The 14,628-nt window shown below is 45.8% G+C and overlaps 1 protein-coding gene across 10 annotated transcripts in view; it reads left to right on the top strand.

Moving 5' to 3' along the window:
* Positions 1-565: 565 nt before the first annotated feature.
* LOC119976272 (transient receptor potential cation channel subfamily V member 6-like) overlaps positions 566-14,628 on the top strand; it is a 177,183-nt gene continuing 163,120 nt past the window's right edge. For 4 of the 10 annotated variants that reach the window (XR_005462894.1, XM_038816677.1, XM_038816674.1 and 1 more), the window contains exon 1: positions 13,381-13,632. Coding sequence is in view for 5 of the 10 variants with exons in the window: in XM_038816677.1 (XP_038672605.1) it covers positions 13,475-13,632 (158 nt within the window). In the remaining 5 variants the exon portion in view is untranslated. Of the gene's footprint in view, positions 726-13,349; positions 13,633-14,628 lie in introns of those variants that run through there. The other 6 variants (XR_005462895.1, XR_005462893.1, XR_005462896.1 and 3 more) reach the window with 4 other exon arrangements.

The raw sequence follows: 14,628 nt of genomic DNA, 5'->3' as shown, positions 1-14,628 counted from the left end.
TTTTCCCAGGGCGGAAATTATAATTACAAGGGGGCACAAGTTCAAGGTGAGGGGGGGAAAGGTTTAGTGGAGATGTACAGGGGAAGGTTTTTACACAGAGGCTGGTGGTGGCCTGGAATGCACTGCCAAGTGAGGTGGTTGAGGCAGATATGTTAGCGACCTTAAGACTTATCTGGATAGGCACATGAGCAGACAGGGTGTAGAAGGATACAGGCAGTTTGTTTCGATAGGACATGTGGTCAGCGCAGGCTTGGAGGGCCAAAGGGCCTGTTCCTGGGCTGTATTGTTCTTTGTTCTCTTTGTTCTTTGTACAACCAGTGGGCACAGCCAGCTGGAGTGATGCCAGAGCACTAGACCCTTACCCCTTTTGAGGTGTGAGTCCTTAAGCTTGTCGGCGAGGAACAGGACCACACCTCTGCTGAGGGCAAAGTGGATTGGTTGGGCAAGAGAAAAAGTGAGAACCCTCAACATATCCAGCCATGGCGCAAGCCTCACATGAGACATTCTTCTATCAGTGTTACCCTGTCCCGCACTAATGCCATCTCGCTTCCCTGCAGGTCAATCAGCAGACCAAGCCAAAAAACCTCGTGGCCCCTGGACACCACAGACCTGAGCAGCTCCAAGGGAGACATCTCTGAGACAAGCATATGTTGTGTTGTGTACTCTGGGATAACACAGGCTGCAACTCAATGCAGCTTTGACCAAAAGATACTCCAGACCTTGAAGTAAGTTCAATGTGATGTATTGAACCATTAGCACAGTTCTCTATGAGTTCGACTCTCCTGCTAATCTTTCTATAATAACTCAGTCTAACTAACCAGTCTTCTCTAAGCCACGTGGTGGGTGTGATGCTTCTGATCTGCCCCTGTCCTACTCTCTCTAAGTGGAAAGAGACAGAGCATGTGTGCCCTATCCTTGCATATGGCTTGTGGTAGTGTCACCTCTGGGTGTCTTGACTGCCCATTGGTCATGTCTTATTCTATGTGTTCATTAGCTGTGTGTCTGCATGTCATGACATCTCTGGTGATCCCTCTAGTGTTTACTTAGTCATAGTGTATTTACATTTACCCCTTGTGTATTTACAGTGATGCATTTCACCACAGCATAGAAGAGGATTCATACCTGTCATATACGCCTTCCACCAGCGTAAATACTCACACCTTGGTGGGATTAATCAGTAGGCAGGCCTCTGGGCACGCGCTGGTGAGCACCTCACAGCTGATGACCCACAGCGGGTTGAGGCAGGAATGTCACAGGGCTCTGGCACTTGGTGGGATGCCGGAGACAAGGACTCTGCTGAGCCCCGGGGTACCCTCATCCCAGAGCTGCTGGAGCTGCAAAGGCAGAGTTGCATCAGGAACGGATGTCAGCATCCCTACTCGGACGGCAAGGTCGACTTGAGGTGTCCCATCGTCTTCTATCTGAATGATAATGCCATCACACCAACAAGGTGAACACTGTAAGGGTGCTGTCTGCAGTGGAGACCTTTGTGCAGGACATGCTCTCCATGGTGGGTGATATCCACTCCACGGTTCAGTTCAAGACCTCAATAGCGGAGAGCATGAGTTCCATGGTGCAGGCCTTCAACCGCATGGTGCAGACAATTGTGAGAATCCATGAGTGTCAGCGCCAGAGGACTGCTGCTACTGTGCGTCGGTCAAGCGGGCTGCTTTTTCCTGGATGGTGTTGAGCTTCTTGAGTGTTGTTGGATCTGCACTCATCCAGGCAAGTGGAGAGTATTCCATTACACTCCTGACCTATGCCTTTTAGGTGGTGGACATACTTTTGGGAGTCAGGAAGTAAGTTACTTACCATAGGATTCCTAGCCTCTGACCTGCTCTTGTAACCATAGTATTTATATTTATATAGGTTTGTGGTCAATGGTAACCCCCAGGATGTTGATAGTGGGGGATTCAGTGATGGTAATGCCACTGAATGTCAAGGGGGTGATTGTTTGATTCTTTCTTATTGGAGATAGTCATTGCCTCGCACTTGTGTGGTACAAATGCTACTTGCCACTTGACAGCCCAAGCCTGAATATTGTACAGGTCTTGCTGCACTTGCACGTGGACTGCTTCAGTGTCTAAGGAGCCGCGAATGGTGCTGGGCTCTTTTCTCTCCCTACAGACACTGCCAGACCTGCTCAGATTTTCCAGCATTTTCTCTTTTGGCAAACTAAAATTTGGCTTTCTGTCATTTCACCCTAATCTTTTTACTCATGCCTGTTACTACTTCTGGGTTCAGTTGCTTTTTTGCCATTGAAAAAGTAGTTTCTATTTGGTGTGACATTAGTCTTTGGACAGAACTACTTTCCATGCCTTCAGTCAAGTGTGTCTCCACTCGAGAATGACCTTGTACATGTCTTTGTTAGATTTGCTTGATTTATGAAAGATTCCTTTGGTTGTTTCCATTTGACTGGAGATGTACGGAGATGGTATATGGCGCTGAATTTCCCAATTGTTTGTGAATTGGCTAAATTCTTCACTCGTGAACAATACCCCTGTACCCCCTTGCCACTTATCACAATGTTTGGAATGTCATATTGACTGAAGTGTGCTTTCAGGCATTCAACTATTTCTCCTATCATCATTGAAGTCAGCTGATCTAACTTTCAGTAATCAGGAAAGTAGTCGATAGTGACAAGGTAATCCATCCCAGCTTCACCCATCATCTGTCTGGGATGTCATGCGCCATCAATAACTTCCGAGCTTGTTTTACCTTGTACTTGACACAGGCATCATGTTGCCTGATGTTGTCTTTAATTTAATTGCTCATATTTGGCCAGTAGAGCATTTCTCCTGTCTTTCAGAGTCGATTCAGCTCTTCAGTTTGAATGAATGCACTTCTGCATCCCTCCATTCATCTCCTTAAGGATGATGACTCTATTCTCTTTGGACAAGGTGCCATCTTGGGCTGTCCCGTCTAGTTTTCTGGGGTGGTGCGTCCCCGTCGGCGGTGGGACTTTCTGTTTCGCCAGCCGGCCAATGGGGTTTACCGTTGTGGGCAACCCCACGCCGTTGAGAATCCTGTTCGGGTACACTGAGGGAGAATTCATAATGTCCAAATTACCTAACAGCACGTCTTTTGGGACTTGTGGGAAGAAACAGGAGCACCCGGAGGAAACCCAAGCAGACACGGGGAGAATGTGCGGACTCCACACAGACAGTGACCCAAGCTAGGAATCGAACCTGGGACCCTGGAGTTGGGAAGCAACAGTGCTACCTACTGTGCTGGTCACTGCATTGTTGAAACAGCTCTCACCTTGTTAGCATCTGGGAAAAGACCTTTTGCTGTCAATATATGACTTACATACTTGACTGCAAATGAGCAATTTTCTTTTGTTCAGCTTCAAGTTCATCTGGTGAGCTCTCTCTAACAGTCCTATTAAATTCTGATGGTCAGCTGTGGCTTCTTCCATTGTGTATCCACATCCAAAGACTAGTAGATCATCCACTGTGGCTTCCATCCCAGAAAGATCACTGACTACCTCATTAATGCACAAGATAAAGGAAACAGATGTAGGCCATTTGGCCCATTGAGTCTGCTCCGCCATTGATCATGGCTGATCTCATCCTGGCCTTAACTCCACCATCCTGCCCATTCTCCAAAACCCTTCAACCCACTGTCAGATAAAAATCTGTCCAACTCCTCCTCAAATTTACTCACTGTCCCAGCATCCACCACACTCTGGGGTAGCAAATTCCACTGATTCACAACCCTTTTCCTCAACTCAGTTTTAAATTTGCTACCTCTTATCCTAAGACCATGACCTCTCATTCTAGAATGCCCCACAAGAGGAAGCATCCACTCCATGTCTTGGTTATCCATACCTTTTATCATCTTGCTGTTGTCTGTGTTGATTCTCTTTGAGCTGTGGAAATGCCAAACAGCTTGTGCATTGATTTGCAGCTTCCAATCGGTATCCAGAATGTCATTAGGAAGTTTTTGCTTCCTTCCAGCTTCTCTCACCATCGTTCACCTCTAGGCTCGTGAATATCTTTACATTGGCAAGTGGCAGAAAAATTCCTTTAGTTGGCATGGGGTAATGAGATCGCTTCAGTGCTTTACTTAGATCCTTTGGGTCCAAGCATACCCACAGCTCTCCAGGTTCTTTTACAGCTATCCTGCTGCTAATCCAGTCTGTAGTCTGTACTTCCCTCTTTTCCAGCTCTTCTAACTTGTCTTCTAAAGCTTTGCTTGAGGGCAGCTGGAAGTCTACTCGGTAGATGCTGAATTGGTCTAACACTCGAATCTACTTTGAGATGATATTCTCCTGGTAGGTGTTCTGACCTGTAAATACATCTTTGTACTTCTCTCTGATCTGTTCTGCCATTGCTGGGTTTGGGTGTGCTGTGACACATTGTAAACCTCCATTGGCACGTTCAGGGTCACCAGCCAAATTTTAAACTGGCTTCAGCTGAAATGAGTGTCAATTGCGTCCCATCTATGATCTGGAACTCGGGATCTTCATTCTTGCCATTGCGTTGGGCTCACAGACTAATTTGTACTCACGATATAAGTATCATGCCATCATATAGTCTCAATATTAATTTTGAGGGCTACATTTCTGGATCATCACATTGAGGCACTTTGCACAGTTCTGTGAAGGTCATTTTGTTGCATGATGCACCTGAGTCTATCGCTTGATACTCTCCTTCTGTGATCATCATTGTAACGGTTACAAACTATTTTTCCCCTATCGACGTGACTGAACCAACCTGTTAGATTATGTGTAGATTTTAGTGTGTAGGTAGGTCAGAGATGTTTAGGCCGACACTCATTGGTGAGACGAGATCTAATTGAGGTACATAAGATGCTAAAGGGGATTGACAGGTAGAATGGATGCTTCCCCTTGTTGGACATTTTAGAACAAGTGGCAATAGTTTTAGGTTAAGGGTTGGCAGATTTGAAACAGAAATGAGGAGGAATTACTTCACTCAAAGGATTATGAATCTGTAGAATACTCTGCTTCAGAGTTCAGTGGAATGTATGTTTCCACATTCCCCATCTTCCCCTGGTAAGCTTTGATTCCCTTTCCGAACAAAAAATCTATCTACAGACATCTATCACTTTCCTCACCATGTTTCTCCTCTTTTAGTCGATTTTCTCTCAACGTGGGGTCTCGTATAACTACGACTACTCCATCTTTAATCAGGTCATCTTTTAGCTGTCTGACTTCACAAGATTTGGCAAGCTGTGTCACAGCAGTTACATATTGTTCAATGGACTTGTTTTACCTTGAGCTCTAGTGTTGAGTACAAAGCATTCATAAGTAATGTTCTCTTGGGGTTCAAAGCATATGTTCAAGGCTTTCAAAATCTCCGTTCTCTGTTTCCTCTGTTCATCAGCTAGATTTAGAGTGGTATACACTTTGTAGCAGTGAAGGTCATTTTGATCCAGCAGTGTAAGAAGTGTGGCTATTTCATTGGGTCTGCCTTATTAATTGACTCTGTTGCTAGCATGTAGTTTTACCATTGCAAGTAGAAAATCTGCCAATTTTTCCACGTATCACCTTTCACTTCTAATGGAACTGGATTTGGAAAGTTAAAAAGTTTGCCACGTTCACTTACCCAGTATTTACTTGCAACCTTTGGTATGTGTTTGCCTTTTCTCGTCCTTTGTCAGCAGCCTTTTCACAGATTGAAACATTTGTGTGTGCTTTCAGAGCCGTGCCTTCTCTGCAACTTTCCAGGGTTCAAAATTACATTATATCTCCACTTTCTGACACCACATATTGACTTTATCATTGTGAGTCTTTATTGCACTGATCTTAAGATGGCAGCTTACAGAAATTGACCTTGTGACTGAGGTCACCTCACTTTGGAAAATCAAACAGAACATGCAGAACTGATTGCATTTCAAACAGTCATCTCTATTCTGATGAACCAACCTTCCATACCTGTGCTTGCCATAGGTTTTCCTTTTTCCCAGCTGAGCATTCCCCTCTGCCATAGTCAACAGGGTCATGTGTGCCTATCCCACTTCTGCACTCACTCCTTCTTCGTCCCAGAGTCACAATCGGATTTCACCTGTCATCATCATTAACATCACCTGCCTCCATGTTGAATGGATTATCCTCTGCCATTTCCTGCATCTTCAACAGGATGCCACCACCAAGCACATCTTCCATTCCCCTCCATTTTTGAAGTAACTGTGTCTCTGTGGTACTCTGGTCCAGTCTTCAGTCACTGCTGGGGGCAGGGACTGTTCCACCTTCCCACGGTACCAGAGGACCCACCCCAGAAACCAGGACCACCTAGTAAAAAAGCCAGCGCCACCATAAAATTAAAGCCCAAGGTGGGCCTATTCCTACTCAGCCAGAACACCAAAACCCAACCATCTATCACGTACTTCAAGGCAAACTTCACCTGAAGTAATTCAGGAGTGCAAACTGAGAGACACAAAGGAAGAATAACCACTGGAGTCTCTCAGAAAAGAGAGAAAAAGAAGAAAGAACTAAAACAATCAAGACGAATTGCACAGATAATAGGAAATCAGCAATCAAACCAGACCTCCAACTTCTTGAGCAACCACCCGAAATATGGTCACTGAAGAGAAAAGCGATTCAACTAAATGGGAACAAAGTCCCATAGCGAGCTTGTTTAGCTGGTATTTCCTGGCACTCACAGCACAAAGAAGCATGGTTATACAATGCCACTCCCATTAAATAAAGGGCCTCAGCGGGAACACCTGGCCGAGGCCGCACATAGCCCCGTTTTCTACACTGAGATACTCCACTCGTCTGAACTCCTTAGTGTAGTGAGAGATCGGGACGCTAACACGCCCACAAGACCCACGCAGGGCACCCCCAGCCTTTTCACCAGCACATAAAAAATGCCAGCCTGACACCTTGGCAATACCACCTTGACACCTTGGCAGTGCTAGGCTGGCACCTACTCCACCCCCCAAAACGCCTGAGCCTCTGAAATAGCCATTGTCGACAACACACTCCCTATTTAAACTTGAATACAACGCCTGAAAAGCAAACACAAATATGCTCGCCCCTCACTGTCTTTAAGTTCACTAAGCCAACCCAATAACAAAAGATAGATTTTTATCCTGGACAAGCCCCCAATTTTGTTATGGGCCGGGGTTTAAAAACTCGAAAATGTATTATGGAGTCCACCTGACCAACAATCTTTATGTAGAATTTGGCTAGGATGAGCACAAGAGCCTTCCCTTCAGGTGTGATTCTCCAGTTTTCCCAGACACTTTAATCAAAAACGCTTTATTCTAAGAACTTAGTTAACATTTATATAAGCATGCAGCAAGAATTTTTATCAATTACAAACATAACGATACCACACAGCTACTGTAATCTATGCATAGCACTTAATGAATTCTCCCTTAACTATTCAATTTAAAAACAAAATCCCATAAACCAAAACCCTTTTTCAAGGGTGTGGCCCAGCACTCTGCATTCTCACTTGAATAAGACTGGCTTTCCCTGAGATTCTGACCTGCCTCACCAGCAGGTTTAAACTCTTCTGGAAAGCAGAGTATATCTTAAAAGCCACCACCAAGGTGATTTTTACTGGGACAGATATTTAAAATGAAACTCGCGAGACAGGAACAAAATACTTATGTTCTCTGTCTAAGTCCACAGCAGCCAAATGTGAAAGCGAAACCAAAAACAGCTCAAAGAGCCACAGCCCAGCTCCACCCACACAGTGACATTGTGAAGCAATGTGATAAGACAAAAACCTTTCTTTTTTTTAAAATTTAGAGTAGCCAATTATTTTTTCCAATTAAGGGGCAATTTAGCGTGGCCAATCCACCTAACCTGCACATCTCTGGATTGTGGGGGTGAAACCCACACAGGCACAGGGAGAACGTGCAAAACTCCACACGTTCGGTGACCCAGGACTGGGATTTAAACCCGGGTCCTCAGCGCCATAGGCAGCAATGCTAACCACTGTGCCACTGTGCTGCCCTGACAAAAACCTTTCTTAAAGGGGCACTCCCATGACAATCTTGCAAGATTTTGTGAGCCGGACAGATCCCAGGAGAGGGGTCTGTCGGCTTTTACAGCCAAGCTGTGCCATGGCAAGCTGCTTTTTGTGTGCAGCATGGGCGTAGCACTCAGCCATAGCACTCAGCCCATCCCAAAATCTCCAGCTACCCAAATGCCAAACACAGCTCGTCTGAGCTTCCCCCTCAGGGGAGGGCGCCATTGAAAAAGGCCAACTACCTCGACTGAGCTGCAAGGTTAAATTACCACCTCTCTCATAGCATCAGTTCCGCCTGCCCCCCTTCAAATTTCCAAACCCCCTCACAAATCACTGGCTGCCACCTCACTCCCTTCCTACACCCCTTCGTGCTTGCTGCTTAGCACCCCGGCACCCACCAGCAAACCCCTTCATGTACAGTTGCTGTGCCCACACATGCCACAGAGCCCCCGATCCATCAAGCATGTGGCTCATAAAGCCCTCTCTTTGTTCCTGCAGGATAGGTTGGCTCATAACCGGTGTGACCAGGGCCAAGGTGGGCGGCAGAGATAAGAATCCTCACCCCCATGGGGAACTGGCCCTGGAAATCCCAGCGTTGACTGGGCATGGATAAGTCACTGACAGTGAGTTTGGCCTGCACTGCAGAGGTGAGGAACTACTGCCCCTTCAACCAGCTGATCTGTTTCAAGTGAGTTGTTCATGTCAGACAGATCGATCCCCTCTCACTGATCTAATTTCATCAGCCAGGATCACAGCGGATACCCCTTACCCACCAAGAGTCAGCCCATCATTCTGGGGGTTCTTGAAGATAATAATAATAATAATTGCTTATTGTCACATAGCGGGGATCTCGGAGTGTCCCAGGATGTAGCTGTCATGCACACACCCTGCGAAGCATGCACACATGCATGATCCGGAGGTGATAGTCACAGATAAGTTGAGCATTCAGGGAGTGCTGTTAATGAAGGGCATTCCTTATGCCCCAGTGTGCGCAAGGCACCATGCGTGCCGTCAATTACCCCTTAGACCTAGAGCAGCAAGAATCTTGCTGCCCGGGCATCTTGATGGGTTTGATCCAGCTGAAAGTTTATATAGTCAGCTGCCTGAGCATACTGGGCATCTGTGACCTCACAAATGCTCCTGTGGGCTGTAGCCTGTGAAATGCTGCTCAAGCCCTGGAAAGATCAGAGGCATAAAAATTCAGGAGTGGAACCGGTTTATGGTAATTAAGGGCACCGGGAGTGGGTGTCCTCCTCCTCCATGTCAAGTCCGTGAGGACATGGCACACGTGCTGCACTCTCTTTATTGAGACGGAGTCTCCTGTGCCACATGCTGTCCGTCATCTCCTCAAAAGATCAACGATGCTTCTACACTTTGGGCCGTCGCCAGAATCTCGCTCTGGGTTCTCCCTTAGCCTGCTAGGTGGCCGGGTTTTCAGGATGTGCGACGGGCCCCTGCACATGGGGTTTCACCTCCCACCTACGATGACGCTGCTGCCTTCTCCAGTGTCTGGCCGCCTGGGCTTCCCCAAGTATCACAAGGGCATCCTCTGCAAGATCGACAACAGGAATCATTCTGGTCTCTTTAAGGAATTGAAGAAGGAGCGAGACCGACAATCAGTTCAGGCTTCGACCCCGGGATCCTTAATTCCCCCAAGCTTCCACCGCCCTTACATGTCCCGTCCTCTCTCAGGGTGCCATCCATCGATAATTGTGCTGGAGAACCTTGCTCTGCACACTCAGCCCCAGCCACAGCAGGAGCCTCTAGACCCCAGACCCTTGCCAGGACCGTGAGTGAGACCATGCTCAGGTGCCCTCCCCTGATCCGCACTCTTACCTTATGGTCGCAAGGATATCCCCAGTGCTGAAGCCCAGCTCTTGAGTGTTTGATTGTTGGCTGCTGCCTCTGTGGTGCTGACACCTCTAGATTCAGGTGAAATGTTCAGCCTTCAAGATTTGATTGAAATGCAATGTAATAATCATCGTCTGAGACATGTCATGTGTACCCATGTGTACCCATGGGAATGCACTTGAACAATTTTGTTTTGGCAAAAATAGTCAACATTAGCAAAGATTTGAAAATCAACTTTGTAACATTCTACAAAGCACACTAAACATTAATCACAAAAGAAACCACCATTTCATATTGGTGTCAATACAAAGCTATATCAGCTCATTTCCACACAAAAGAACAAACACACAGTATCACCTCTCACAGATTCCTAAACAGAAATGTTTTAACATGTCCAGAACTTTGTCTTTGAAATGATCAGTTCATCATTGCGTTATTTGTTGGTTGTTCCATGTATCAGTTCCATTCCTTGTCCTGGAGCCGCAGCTGTGCAGGCCCTCCCACACAACCTAATCTCATTGGAACCAAATCCTGGCATCCACATATTCCACTGGCACTCAAGGTGCAGTTGTACATCATTGACTTGCAGTGTTTAACACATGCGAGTGACATGTAGCACTCACCACACAAGCAACAAACACATTGGCAATCTGCGAAAGCATTTCTTCAACATCTTCATTAGGTTGCCATCTGGAAATGTTACGCACGAGGTCCCGCAGCATCTTCTTGCGTCAAACCTGATTGCCTTCTGAACTCATATGTTGCCCTGAGTCTGGTGTTCCGGTATCTTAGAAAAAAAAATGTCCTTTTTTCAAGCTACAGGAAGAGAAGAAAACAGCAACAGCAGCCTCCAGGCATTTGCAGCTACAAGTAGCAGCAAGTAGCAAACACAACCACTTGAGTGATATTTTGGCAAAAAACGGTCAACATTAACAAAGATTTGAAACTCAACTATGTATCATTTCACATATCACACTAACCATTAATCAACAAGAAAATCAACTGTTCCATATTCGTGTCAATACAAAGCTATATCAGCTCATTTTCACAAAAAATCGAAACATGTCATATAGACAGTCAGCAGTTGTCACTGCATCCACAATATTATGGGCATCCACAATATTTAAAGATGGCTTGATGGCCTTATGGGTGAAACCCCCCCCCCCCCCGCCTCCCCCTAGCCCAACAGTGACCCCGTCTTGGAATGCTTCAGCCCCCTGTTCCATCCACTGCCCCCTCCCCCCCCCTCCCCCCCCCCCGTCTCCCGAGCACAGGGGCAGTATCTCCAGTGCCCTTGAACTGCATGCCTGAAAATGGAAATAACTACTCACCACCTCAGTTCCCCGAAGTAGTCATTGCGCCAGATTCACGTTTGTAAAAAGGAGTACTAAATGGCAACTGCGTGATTTCTCGCTGGGGAGCCAGTTAATTTCCAGGAGACAGTTACATTCAACTTGAAGATGAAAGCAAATTACTGCGGATGCTGGAATCTGAGACAAAAACAGAAATACTGGACAATCTCAACAGGTCTGACAGCATCTGTGGAGAGAGAAGGGAGCAAACGTTTTGAGTCTGGATGACTGTCAAAGCTGAAGAGAACTGGAAATGGGGTCAGATTTATGCAGTTGTGGGGAGGGAGTGCAATGATGAGGGAAAAAACAGATCTAAGGACGAAATGAAAATAAATGGATAGATATAAAAATGGGGTGAGCATGGAGGAGAGAGTTCACAGTCTGAAGCTGTTGAATTCAATATTAAGTCCGGAAAGCTGTAACGTGCCTAACCGGTAGACGAGGTGCTGTTCCTCCAGTTTGCGCTGGGCTTCACTGGAACATTGCAGCAGGCTAATGACGGACATGTGGACGTGAAATCAGGATGGTGAGTTGAAATGGCGAGCGACAGGAAGGTCTGGGTACTGCCTGCAGATGGACTGAAGGTGTTCTGCAAAGCGGTCACACAGTCTGTGTTTAGTCTCTCCAATGCAGAACTGACTACATTGGGAGTAGCAAATGCACCAGATTGAATAGACCAGATTGAAGGAGGTGCACGTGAAGTGCTGCCTCACTTGAAAAGAATGTTTAGGCCCTTGGATGGTAAGCAGTGAAGAGGTAAAGGAGAAGGTATTACACCTTCTGCGATTGCATCATAAGGTACCGTGGAAAGAGGATGAGGTGTTGGGAGTGATGGAGGTGTGAACTAGAGTATCCTGGAGGGAAAGGGACCTACAAAATGCTCACAGTGGTAGTGAAGGGAAGGTGAGCTTGATGGTGGCATCATGCTGGAGTTGGCAGAACTGGTAGAGGATGGTTCTTCAAATTATCCGAATTCAATCTCTATTTTACAAAAGTTTTAAATTAAGGGGCAATTTCAAATGGTCAATTAATCCACCCTGCATATAGAACATAGATCATAGAACAGTACAGCACAGAACAGGCCCTTCGGCCCTCGATGTTGTGCCGAGCAATGATCACCCTACTCAAACCCACATATCCACCCTATACCCGTAACCCAACAACACCCCCCCTTAACCTTACTTTTTAGGACACTACGGGCAATTTAGCATGGCCAATCCACCTAACCCGCACATCTTTGGACTGTGGGAGGAAACTGGAGCACCCGGAGGAAACCCACGCACACACGGGGAGGACGTGCAGACTCCGCACAGACAGTTACCCAGCCGGGAACCGAACCTGGGACCCTGGAGCTGTGAAGCATTTATGCTAACCACCATGCTACCGTGCTGCCCCTAATCTTTGGGTTGTGGAGGTGAGATCCATGCAGACATGGGGAGAATATGCAAATTCCACATGAACAGTGTTCGGGCCCAAGGCTGGGATATAATCCGGGTCCTTGGCGCCATGAGGCAGCAGTGCTAATCACTGCGCCACCATGCCGCCCTCATTCGACGTCAATCTTACTAATTAGATGGAAATTTGTGCTAATTGTGGTTAACAATATGCTCGCCATATTTAGGTGCGATCCGTAATTCACCATTGGAATCAGGCCGGTTAAATGGCAAACTGATTCCCTCTGGGCGGAGGTCTCGATTTAGGCTTTTCCCGCGATTTAACCAGTGTGCCCAGACCCACGCTGGGCGCATTGCGGTAGCTAAATTGTACCCATTCTCTTTCAGCTTGTTGGCTATCTCATATTTATGTCAATTTTGAAAGTGCAGTTAATAAAGTGTAAAGCGCCTTTGTTAGTATTTCTGTCGGGTTTCAGGATAACTTCATTCATCCCATAGAACGGTCACGAGGTTCAGAAGTGTTATATTACTTTTAATCCTGCCTTTTTGTTAGCTCCATCCAGCAGACCAGTAAAAGGGAGGTAACTGAAATTCTCCTCCTTGCGTTAAAAATGAAAGCATTTTTAGTCGTGCTTTTTGTGCAGCGTCAATGCGGAGAGGTTGAGTGAGTTAAGTGAAAGTAAAAGTCCTGCTGTGTTGTCACTCATCGCTGTCTGGTGCCGGCAGGCAGCAGCTTGACGTCAGCCGCCAGGTGTATAATACAGCCTCTGAGAGCCAGTGACCAGAGAGGCGCTGTGATGGAGGAGAGACCTGAGTGATTATGGCAATGGGACTCTGGATGTTTAGGTATTTCCAGATTTCACCGAGGAACATTTGGGATGGCGTTACAGAGAATACGCGATAATGAATATTAAAAAAAACGATTAAGATGGCTGCATTCAGAAAAGCAATTGACTGTTTCCTCAACAGATTGAAAAACCCAACTTCACCCACCCAGTCAGCATCCAAGGACAGTGCTTCTGACAAAGTTGGACTGGGAGGCCGGCAGAAGAACTTTAATAACGTGTTTGAAGTGAAAAATAGAGGGTAAGTGTCAGGTGAAATAAAATACTTGGAGAAAGGAGCTTGTTTTCAAATGCACTTAAACCCGGGTGAGAATATCTTGGACAGCCGTTAAGTGTATGGTTTCAACAATAGTTAGACATACTTTCAGAAATGTAATGTTATGCATTTGTATATTGTTTGGGATTGTTTTTCTATCTTATTTATTTTTCCTGCCATTAATAATAAACCTAGGACCCTGAAAACACTGCTGCATAAGTAATAACTGAGAATAGATATTTATGTTATGCCGTGTGTTTGGATAATTTAATTGAAATGCAAATAATTCAATGTTGTGCATAAGGATTGACAACCGTTGTCTAGGCTTGCATCTGTGAGGGTTTGTTTACTTTGCCATTAACTCTACCTTTGATAAAATTGGGAGGCAGTGCATAGTGGTATTGCCACTGGACCAGCTAACCAGTAATGCTCTGGGAACCCAGGTTCAAATCCCACCACAGCAGATGGTGAAATTTGAATTCAATTTAAAAAAAATCTGGAATTAAAAGTTTGATGATGTCCATGAAACCATTGTTGATTGTTGTACAAATCTGGTTCACTAATGTCCTTTAGGGAAGGAAATCTGCGTTCTTACCTGGTCTGGCCTACATGTGACTCCAGATCCACAGCAATGTGGTTAACTCTTAACTGCCCCCTCAAGGGCACTTAGCGATGGGCAATAAATGCTAGCAGAGCCTCTGGTGCCCATATCCCATGAACAAATAAAAAAAAGTGGAATATTAGGTTTAGAAATTTGATAAACTACTGACAAAGAAAACAATATTTTTCTCATGGTGGGGAGGGGTTGTTGGTAAAAGGTCTTTTATCCTTTTATGATGCATACAAAAACAGAAACTTTGAACAATTTTATGTGTGTCCCACCTTGCTTTCTAAGGAACAATTTTGTGTCTTTATTACTTTTAGTTCGACCACAAAATAGTGGACCAGCTTGTCCACCTACAATTCAGAATTTGACAGCAA

This window comes from Scyliorhinus canicula, chromosome 13 (genome assembly GCF_902713615.1).
Source record: "Scyliorhinus canicula chromosome 13, sScyCan1.1, whole genome shotgun sequence".
In the NCBI taxonomy this organism is placed as follows: Eukaryota; Metazoa; Chordata; class Chondrichthyes; order Carcharhiniformes; family Scyliorhinidae; genus Scyliorhinus; species Scyliorhinus canicula.
Note: the sequence above shows the minus strand (reverse complement) of the source record. Positions and strands in the feature narration are given on the sequence as shown.